The sequence below is a fragment of the Pundamilia nyererei genome, unplaced genomic scaffold, assembly GCF_000239375.1.
Source record: "Pundamilia nyererei isolate P.nyererei 1_Seehausen unplaced genomic scaffold, PunNye1.0 scaffold00064, whole genome shotgun sequence".
Taxonomy (NCBI): Eukaryota; Metazoa; Chordata; class Actinopteri; order Cichliformes; family Cichlidae; genus Pundamilia; species Pundamilia nyererei.
The window spans coordinates 2,548,529-2,558,750 of record NW_005187465.1 but is presented as its reverse complement, the minus strand read 5'-3'; the positions used below and the strand labels follow the sequence as shown (position 1 = coordinate 2,558,750).

The 10,222-nt window shown below is 40.9% G+C and overlaps 2 protein-coding genes across 3 annotated transcripts in view; one reads left to right on the top strand and one right to left on the bottom strand.

The window, feature by feature from the left end:
* Positions 1-5,139, top strand: part of LOC102206770 (short transient receptor potential channel 2-like) — an 8,181-nt gene extending 3,042 nt beyond the window's left edge. For both annotated transcript variants that reach the window (XM_005735558.1, XM_013911453.1), the window contains 9 exons: positions 128-302; positions 384-584; positions 692-854; positions 945-1,037; positions 2,816-3,008; positions 3,104-3,231; positions 3,330-3,402; positions 3,527-3,644; positions 4,121-5,139. In XM_005735558.1, coding sequence (XP_005735615.1) covers positions 128-302; positions 384-584; positions 692-854; positions 945-1,037; positions 2,816-3,008; positions 3,104-3,231; positions 3,330-3,402; positions 3,527-3,644; positions 4,121-4,965 — 1,989 coding nt within the window. In that variant the 3' untranslated portion in view covers positions 4,966-5,139. The remainder of the gene's footprint in view (positions 1-127; positions 303-383; positions 585-691; positions 855-944; positions 1,038-2,815; positions 3,009-3,103; positions 3,232-3,329; positions 3,403-3,526; positions 3,645-4,120) is intronic.
* A 761-nt stretch (positions 5,140-5,900) lies between these two features.
* On the bottom strand, positions 5,901-10,007 carry LOC102204985 (ribonucleoside-diphosphate reductase large subunit-like). The gene is made up of 15 exons (XM_005735646.1): positions 9,933-10,007; positions 9,397-9,436; positions 9,145-9,307; positions 8,917-9,058; positions 8,742-8,825; positions 8,484-8,645; positions 8,299-8,378; positions 7,995-8,196; positions 7,737-7,886; positions 7,430-7,651; positions 7,263-7,339; positions 7,039-7,174; positions 6,852-6,947; positions 6,551-6,739; positions 5,901-6,457 (listed from the first exon to the last, which is right to left on the bottom strand). The coding sequence occupies exons 1-15, from the start codon at positions 10,005-10,007 to the stop codon at positions 6,266-6,268; spliced, it is 2,010 nt and encodes a 669-aa protein (XP_005735703.1). The 3' UTR covers positions 5,901-6,265.
* Positions 10,008-10,222: the final 215 nt, after the last annotated feature.

Below are 10,222 nucleotides of genomic sequence, written 5' to 3'. Positions count from 1 at the left end.
GAAATGTGCGCTGCTTTTCGGTCTGGTTACTACCGTTTATGTCAGAACCGGTGCCATGGATACCGGTACCCATCCCTATGTGAGGTATTATTTCAATTTTAAGTTGACTGTGTTGTTTGTTCCCCAGCTGGGAAAGCTAGTAAGAATTCCTGTGATCAAGTTTCTTCTTCACTCTGCATCCTACCTGTGGTTTCTCATTACATTACTTGGGGAATCGATAACCATGGAGCTATATCAGGACACATTTGCTTCCCGGCAGCAGAACCTTCTGCACAGCTCCTTCCACATGGTGTGGGTGGTCGGTAGGTGCACTTTCTCTAGTTTTAACTTTTAGACAACAGCCATTAGATGTGAACGGGGTTTGGATTGTCTGTTTCTTAAAGGATTCTTCTGGTATGAGTGTAAGGAAGTGTGGATCGAGGGGCTTCGGAGTTACTTCCTAGACTGGTGGAACTGCTTGGACGTGATGGTGCTCAGCATGTACCTGGCATCTTTTGCGTTACGTGTGCTTATCTTGCTCAAAGGTTTCTTCCTCTGCCATGATCATGATGGCACAGAGGAGTGTGTCTACTTCACCCAGACTTGTAAGGGGAAAAAAATCATTCATCCAAAATGAATGTCACAAATCTCAATGCTCAATTGTTTTTTTTGTTTGTTTGTTTTGTTTTGACTCTGTGAAATTGTCTTGCAGCACGTGACAATTGGCACCAGGAAGATCCTCAGCTGATTGCCGAGGTCCTCTTTGCAGTGACCAGCATGTTAAGCTTCACACGACTGGCATATATCCTGCCAGCCCACGAATCTCTGGGAACACTACAGATCTCCATTGGAAAGATGATTGATGATATGATGAGGTCCCTTATATCTGATTCCTTATATTTTTACATCTGAATATACAGAACCAGAATTATGTGAATGTTTCTTTTCTGTTTGTTTGTTTTTAGATTTATGTTCATACTGATGATCATTGGCACCGCCTTCCTTTGTGGCATCAACAATATCTATGTTCCTTATGTCATTTCTCCAAATCTTGGCAGGTAAGACTAGAGAGAGTTTGAGAGACTTTTACATCATCTTTTCTGAAGGCAGTAAAAAGTATTTCTAATTTAAATGATCTACAGAAATGTAGACTAGCCCTTACAGTTAATATCTAAGCTCTCAAAGCTTGTTAATAATATGGGATAATGGGTTTTTTTACTCTATTTTTGAAGCTTAAGTTATCAGGTGATATCTTCTGAAAAAGTGCTAAGTTGCGCATAAATGAAATACAATAATTTCTCCAACTAAAACCTGAACACAGACTTCCTGTCAATCTCAAAGGAACTCATACTTATCAAGCCACATACACTGAATGTAAAGTGTACACACCTCTGTTGAAATACCAGTTTTTGTCATTGAAAAAAAAAGATCCAAATAAATCATTTAAAAGTGTTTCCCACTTTTTGTGTGACCTATAACCAGTACAGTTCAATTGAATCATCTGTTAGGGAAGGGAGTCTACCAGCATGCTACATCTTGACTTGGTTGTCCACTTTTGTCAGCTTCTGAGGGCCTTTCTTGTGCACAACCATCTTCAGGGTAATTTCTACTAGTGAAGCCATTATCTTTTTGATTTGCATGCTTAGAGTCATTGTCATGCTAAAAAGGTAAAATTCCTCTTCAGCTGTCTGGTAGACTCCAAAAGGATTTGGGTCAAAAGCGACAGGTGTACAAAGCTGTAATTACCTCCACCTTGACTAAAGCCCCGGTTTCAGCTAAAGAAAAGCAACCTAAAAATGATACCACCACCGTGCTTCACTGTGGGTATGATGTTCTATTGGTGATGCATAGGAATTATTTTTGTACCAAACATACCAAACTTTATCAGAAAAGGCTTCCATTTTGCAACCCTACACCATAGTCCAGACATAAGGAGAACACTGGATATTGTTGTCACATGTAGTATACAACAAGGACTTGCCAGTACTGGAGCTTCAGCTCTTTTAGTGTTGCTGTAGGTCTCTGGGCAACTTCTCTGACCGGTTTACATCTCGTCTTTTCGTTCATTTTGCAACAAAGTCCAGTTCTTTCCTATTTTTCCCTCTACCTTTTGATGGCTGTCTTCTCTGTGTTCAATGAAATTTCAAATATTGTGAAAACATTTTTTGTACACTTCTTGCAACTGATACCTTTCAACAGTGAGATCTTTTTGAGGCTTTGCCCTTTGCAACCCATGGCTTTGGCTGAAGCAGGCAACTGAGTAAATCTCAGAGAAATCCTCTTAGGACAGCTGAATTTTATTTGGGATTAACCAGAGTCTCTAATTGATGGCAGCTATGTACCCAAGAAGACTCAAAAGATGCTTCAAAGTCCTAGATTATCGGTGTACGCAACAAGCCTATTGTACTTTTGTAGTGTATATTTTCCCTAACAGATTTGTTTTCCAATTGAATTGTACAGGGGACATACTGTATACCATTAAAGGTGGGAAAAATTGTATTGATTGCATCATGAAAAACCTCCCAGCATTTTACCATTGGTGTGTACACTTTCTGCATCCACTGTTCAGTATATAACATATAGACAGCTCACCGGGGGAGTCACCTGTCATTCAAAATACTTATGTCCCATAAAAATGCACAACTTAACTCTTAAAACAGATGAGTTATAAAAAGATTCACCCTTTTGTCCTGCACATCTTGGCAGTTTTGGGTAATTGTCACTGGCTTTATTGTTCAACCCCCTGATATTATAGCTTGATTATAACTTGTCTTGTTTTTTTAAAAATAATAAAACAACCCTCACATCATGCCTGTGCCTTTCTTCACTTTCACAGGTTTAATGAGACCTTCCGCTTCCTATTCTGGACCATGTTTGGAGTTGTAAACCAGGAATATGTGGACATGCCAGAGTTTGTGTTGGCAGAATTTGTAGGAAGGGTCCTGTATGGCATCTTCACTCTTGTCATTGTCATTGTACTTCTCAACATGCTTATTGCCATGATAACAAACTCCTTTCAGAAAATTGAGGTAAAGAATTACCATCCTCCTGTGTAACGTCTACAAAAGCGCCCCCCCCCCCTTCTGGGATGCACACTGACCGATGTGCATTTATTTTAATTCAGGATGACGCGGACGTTGAGTGGAAATTTGCCAGGTCAAAGCTGTACCTCAGCTACTTCAGAGAGGGCCTCACTATGCCTGTGCCTTTCAACATCATCCCCTCCCCCAAAGCCATTTTTTACATCCTAAGGTGAGCTGCAAAAATACAGATTTTAAACTAGAAAAACAGCCTTTTATTCTGATTTTTAAAAATTTTTTAAATATATATTTTTAAAAATTCCATTCAAGGGGCATCTTTAGACGAATCTGCTGCTGCTGCACTTGTTCCTCTGAGCAAAAATATCCCCCCATAGCCTCTATAGTAAGTGTGTATGAATTGGATTTTAGTAAAAGAATATATTATCTTTTACATTTTACTTAATATATGTTAATTATACTCTATATGGCATTTAACATGTTTTATGCTATCTGTATTCTGTAAAAAGTCCAGTGATAAGGGATCTGAAGATGGCCAGTTATCGTACCGTCAGCAGGTGATCACGGCACTGGTGCAGCGTTACATTGAGTCAGCTCGCAGGGAGTTTGAGGAGACCAAGAGGAAAGGTAAAGACTCTTTCAGTAAGCACTTGATTCGTTTTTGTAGAGCGGATATACCCTATATGGAAAAAGTATTGGGCCACACCGTTTAATCTTAAGTTCAGGTGTTTTCAGTTCCATTATCACAGGTGTATAGAATCAAGCATCTTGGCATGCAGTCTGCCTTTACAAACAAAAGAGGAAATAATGGATCATTCTAAAGAAGTCATTGTGCCAATGATCTGCTGACTCAGTAATACCAGAGCTCCAAACCTTCTCTTACATTAACATCAGCACAAAAGCTTCATTTTATGGTCAGGCACCTTTTGTTGATCTAATGTTTCAGTCCATATAGTGTGTAATTTGACTTCCTGATATTCTATAAATCAGCTCTATGATTTTAGCAGGTTTTCTTCTTCTTTTTTAAGCAGTGATTTCAGTTTTAAGTAAATTATTAATCATTAAAAAGCTTTTGGTGTGACTAAAGTGTTTTCTTCCCTCAGATATTGGAAATCGAATGACTGAGCTGAGCAAAGCGGTCGCCAGGATGCACAACGATCTGAAAGTCGCCCAGCAGTACGCAATGGACGATGGAAACGATACAAGCGATGCACCGACCAAGAATGGCTCCTCTGTACTGGGGAAATACATCATTGGTGCCAAGAACAATTTCAGAGGTTTTACCACCAGACAAGATGACAAATGCACAGATCTTAAGGTGACTGTGCACAGCATTGAGGAAAAGCTGGATAAAGAAAAGTTAGAAGCACAGATGGAATCAGACATTCAACAGAATGAGGTGGATGAATGTAGAGACGAGGGACAGTTTCCTGACTCTGTTGTGGTGAAAATGGAGGAAGGCCGAGCTCAGGCTGAACAAGAGGAAAAGAAGGAAATTAACTCAGATGAGAAGGAGAAAGAGGAGAAGAAAGGAGGAAATGGTTTTACTAACACAGAAGAAATGTTGAGTGACGAGGCCACGGATGAAGAGGCAGAAACCCTAAATGAAGGAGGGATGAACAAGGAGGGAAGAGTGCCGGATGAACACATGACCTCTGCACATGCCGAGAGCATCGAAGTGAGTGACGAAAAGATAGAAACCCAAAAAATAATCTGCAAGTTCAATCACATTGAGCTGCAAGAAAAAAAAGCAGCACAACCGAGCTGGATGAAGGGAAGAAAGCCTGAGCATAATGTAGCAGAGACGCCTCACAATGAGAAGAGCAATGAAAAACCTGAAATGAAGAAAATGATTCCTTCACCTACAGGAAGCAGCAGCTCCCAGGACACGGGCTTTGGTTCCCAAGAAGGGGAAGAATCGATCGATGGCACACCAGTGAGACCTTAACCTTTGAGGTGACCTTGCTGCCTCTTTGGTCACTTTATGCAATATCTGACAAAAGTGCAGTTGATCAGAGTTTTGAGATGTCCACTTTTTCCCCATGTCTTAAAAAGTAAACAAAGGATCAGCAGAGAAACTGTCAGTTTGCATGCAAGATATTTTCCACTACCTAAAAACATTTACTTTTATCCATTCATCTTTAGATTGCCTGACATTTTGTTTTGTAGTCTATTTCTAAGCCCAAGGATGAAAACTGCAGAGGCTTGCCAGCAATGCTTTAGACCTTCTTCATACCTTTAGAAAACCCCTCTTTAAATGTCTTGCAGTTTTTGTGCAGATCAAACAAAGTATAGTTGAAAGTTTTAATAAATGAGCTTTAAGGATGTTTGAGTGCAGATGTGTGTAGCAGCTGTAGCTCTCTGGATACCTGTGCACAAACTTGGAAATGTGTTTCTCAAAACCCAGAAGCTTCTGAGCTTGCTTTCATCTCCCAAGACGATACCATTTCATTTAGGTTGTTAGTTATTTATCAGACAGACTGCTGTTAAAGTTTTCAATTTAGATTCATTGAAATAAAACTGTCTTAAAGTGTCGCCTCCTTTTATTTCCATCAGGCAGCTAACCTATACCCTTTGCTACATTGTGACAATACAGGTCTCAGCTTGCTTTATACATAATACTCCCATGAGGTCTCAGGCAGGAACACACTGGCTCATTAATTCATCACCTGCAGCAGCATCGGTCCCATGGCACATATCCAAACTCTTGCACTGGAAAATCACCTTGGCTTATAACCTTTTCTATCACAGTGTCTCCTTAAACTTTGTTTATGTTCTCATCAGTCCAACTTAAGCCCAGTGCTGCTGTCCAACAGGTTTTGATGTCTTGTAGCAAAATCCAAAACTTGTACGCAGTATCTTTAAAAATAATTATGCTGAATCTCAGAGCACTGGATATTTTATTTTCCATTCATTTAAAATGCAGGTCAACCTGAATTCATTAGTATGACCCACCTGAAGCTAAAAGAAATATTAATTCATTATAACCTATTAATTCTATACAAAACATGCATGCAATGCTTCATGATGTAAAAAACCCCCCAAGAAAACAGAAAAAATGTTTTAAAATCCAGAAAATATTAAATTATGAAAACTGTAAATATTTTAAATCCCCAGACATCGGCATTTATAAACCACATGTTACATCTTATACAGATAAAAAGCACCAAGTGTTTCAAAAACAGAGGTTTAAGTGGCAAAGCTGAGGTGATTTAGGAATGCGATTGTCTGAGCATAGCAAACTTCATTTAAGAGCCACACATCAGGCATTCGTCTTTGTTTGCTAAGGAACAGACCATGGCTGCGGTATTGCGCTCTTTGGTCTCCTCCTCCACGCTCTTAGCCAATTGGCCCTCCTTCAGTTTCTCTTTGTTCAGGGTGAATTGAATAGGGTTGGCAGCAGGCTTTGTCCGCAGGTAGTACATGCCAGTTTTCAGGCCCTGTGGAGGGAGGAAAAAAAGGGAAGGTTTCAAACACTGTTTGGATATTTCTCCATTTCCACCTCAACCATGAATCAGTTGGTCTTAACTTACCAACTTCCAGCCATAGAAGTGCATGCTACTAAGTTTTCCATAGTTTGGCTCAGCAATGTGAATGTTAAGCGACTGGCTTTGGTCAATGTATGCACCACGATCTGCTGCCATCTTGAGGACCGTCTTCTGGGAGATTTCCCACACAGTTTTATACAGCTGCTTCAGATCATCTGGGATCTCATCAATGTTCTGAAAAGAAGAGGGACAAATTCACATTTTATTTGTTCTCCACAAGTGAAGTTGGGCTTAATTATAGGAACAATTGGAGCAGTGAAATGGAACAACTGAATAAGCCTTTTACCTGGATGGATCCATTGTGAGCTATGAGCTGATTCTTCATATCCTCGTTCCACAGTCCTCTTTCTGTGAGGTCTTTCAGCAGGTGAGGATTCACAATCTATAGGACAGGTTGAAAACACACATAGTAGCCTTGCCTTTGCTGTGCACATGTCTTAACACACAGTCCGGCAGATGCATTCAGCACTCACCTGAAACTCTCCTGAAAGCACCCTGCGGGTGTAGATGTTGCTGGTGTATGCCTCGATGGACTCATTATTGCCCAGGATCTGGGCAGTGGATGCTGTGGGCATTGGGGACAAAAGCAGGCTATTCCTCACACCATGCCTGAGGATGGACAGGAGTAAGAACTATGGCCACCATTTATGGTTAACGTGAGCAGTAAATTGAAAACCAGGCATTCAGGAAAACTTACTTGGCAATCTTCTCCTTAAGTGCTTTCCAGTCACATAAATCTGTTGGGGTCTTATTCCACATTTCATACTGAAGGATCTGAAAAAACAAACACGTCTTTGTTAGGTTTTGATCTCAAACTGCTAAAATGTATCCCAGGATGGTTTTGAGACACTGATATCTACTCACTCCTTTGCTGACAGGAGAGCCGGGGTAGGTTTCATAAGGGCCAAGCTCTGCTGCCAACTCACAACTGGCCTCCAGGGCAGCGTAGTACATGGTCTCAAAGATCTGAATGTTGAGCAACTGGGCCTCTGGGCTTTCAAACGGATAGCGCATGAGGATAAAAGCATCAGCCAGACCCTGCACACCAATTCCAATTGGCCTGTGACGCTTGTTAGACCTTTCAGCCTGTAAAGAGGGACGGAGAAGTTATGTTTACATAGAGCTTATGAAACCCAGCTGCATGGCTGCAACACCAGAAAGGAAGTCATACCTCAGGCACTGGGTAGTAGTTTATATCGATAATCTTGTTCAGGTTCTTGACAATGACTTTGGTAACAGATGCAAGTTTCTTGAAGTCATAGGTCTTTTCTGGTGTAACGTACATGTTGACGGCGATGGAAGCCAGGTTACACACTGCAACCTGAGTTAGGAGAACAAACCAAACTGAAAACAAGTTCTGACAGAATAATACACATAGTTGTCCCAAAAAGCTAAATTTGTTGTGACCAGTACATCTTTTACCCCTCACCTCATCTTTGCTCGTGTACTCTACGATCTCTGTGCACAGATTGCTGGATTTGATGGTGCCCAGGTTTTGCTGATTACTCTTTCTGTTGCAGGCATCCTTGTAAACCATGTATGGTGTACCAGTTTCTGTCTGCGACTCAATGATGGCGTACCACAGCTGCTGAGCCTTCACCACACGCTTAGCCCTGCCCTCCTTCTCATATCTGAAAACCAAGACCATCATTAGGACAGGTTAGCACTGGAAAAAAAAAAGCAAAAAAAAAAAAGCTGTTTGTTGAGAACAGAGTTTGTTGTGCTGATCTTACCGAGTGTAGAGCTCCTCAAACTCCTCCCCCCAGCATTCGTCCAATCCAGGACATTCACTGGGACACATCAGAGACCAGTCCTACAATCACAGCAGAAGGATAAGATTTGTTCCTATTCACCATTTAGGAAAAAATAAAACCCTAAAGTCAACTCTGGCCAGCATGGAGTTCCCCCCAGTAATCACCTGATTGGTTTCCACTCGCTTCATAAAAAGGTCTGGGATCCACAAGGCGAAAAACAGGTCCCGCGCCCTCTGCTCTTCTTTACCCGTGTTCTTCTTCAACTCCAAAAACTCGAACACATCAGAATGCCACGGCTCGAGGTACATAGCGAACGCCCCAGGCCTCTAAAGTACACAAAAACCAAGCCATGCGATTAGCACCATTTTATTTACACTGTTGTTACACATCTTCCATAATTTATGGGAAAATCTCATCTTTACCTTGTTGCCACCCTGATCAACATAACGTGCTGTGTTGTTGTACACACGAAGCATAGGAACCAGCCCGTTGGAAGTGCCATTAGTCTTTAAGAAACAAAACAAACACGCACCACTTTAAGTAAAAAAACAAAACACATTTGTATAAATGAAAGCAACTCGTCAAAATTTTACTCACCCCAGCGATGTAGCTGCCTGTAGATCTGATGCAGCTAACTGCCACTCCAATACCTCCAGCTGATTTTGAGATGAGCGCGCACTGCTTCAGTGTGTCATAAATACCATCAATGCTGTCATCTATCATGGCTAGCAAGAAACAACTGCAGAAATCCAAACAAAGTATATTAGGTGGAAAAATCCCCACAGTATCAGAGCGTATCAGCACCCTCAATTATAAATTCTTTACCTGGACAGCTGGGGCCTGTTGGTGCCAGCGTTGAACAGTGTAGGAGAAGCGTGAGTGAACCACTTCTCTGACAGCAAGTTGTAGGTCTCAATGGCTGCATCAATGTCACCTTTATGAATCCCGACTGACACTCTCATTAGCATGTGCTGGGGTCGCTCGGCAACTACAGAGAAAGACATTAATTAGTTAGTCCCTGATGGCCTGCACCCAAAAACATGCTTATCAATAAGTTGCAGGGAATTTAACTCTCACCTTTGCCATTAATCTTCAACAAATATGATCTCTCAAGAGTCTGTTAGAGAAAAAAAAAAAAGCACAAATTAGATTCATAATCATAATGTATGCACAATAGGGGTCAGAGAATAAAAAAGGAGTGAATACTAGTGATGTGCGATACCACTGATTTCCTTTCCGATCCGATACCAGGTAAAATTCAGGGTGGTATCGGCGATACTGATCTGATACCCATACTCTGTACAAAAACTTAATCTTTCATTGCATTACATAATAAAATATATAATTGTATTATGTAATTGTAATAATAACATAACCATATTGCTTCATAATGATTAGAGGACATCAGACAACTTGTTTTTATTGCTTAATAATGCAGAATAATCATATAGAAATAAAAAAAACTGACGTTGTGCGCTATTTGAGCATGTTGCCTGCCTGCAGCACTAAAGGACTCTGCGAGAGACGTCTGTCTCGCCCTAGCAGCACCTGTCCCTGTCCTCCTCTTCAGTTCGCCTCAACATAAGCTTATCATATTCTGTGATGTGATTTACTCCGAGGTGTTTGACGACGTCAGTGGTGTTGCCACAACAACGTGTCCACACAGGACTCTGTTTGCGCTCAGCCATTGTTGTGAGTGTGCACGCCAGGGGCTGCGACACATTTATACAGCCGTATTCCGCATATGACTATGAAAGGCGTAAGAGGAAGTAGTTCCTTCCAAATTAGATGATCCGAATTGTATAGTTTCTTTCCACTGCGTTCATTTTAATGGAAAAACTACAAATTTACCCCAGAGTACTAAAATATCGATATTATAATATGAGAATCGATTCTAGAACAT

What these genes read in the sequence shown, in the direction of transcription:
- LOC102204985 (XM_005735646.1), bottom strand. Translation starts at nt 10,007, where the DNA reads ATGGCTGAGCGCAAACAGAGTCCTGTGTGGACACGTTGTTGTGGCAAC. An exon ending in AACAGGCCCCAGCTGTCCAG is followed by an intron (nt 9,059 to 9,144) that starts GTAAAGAATTTA and finishes GGATTTCTGCAG; the next exon opens with TTGTTTCTTGCTAGCCATGA. An exon ending in ACTACTACCCAGTGCCTGAG is followed by an intron (nt 7,652 to 7,736) that starts GTATGACTTCCT and finishes CCCTCTTTACAG; the next exon opens with GCTGAAAGGTCTAACAAGCG.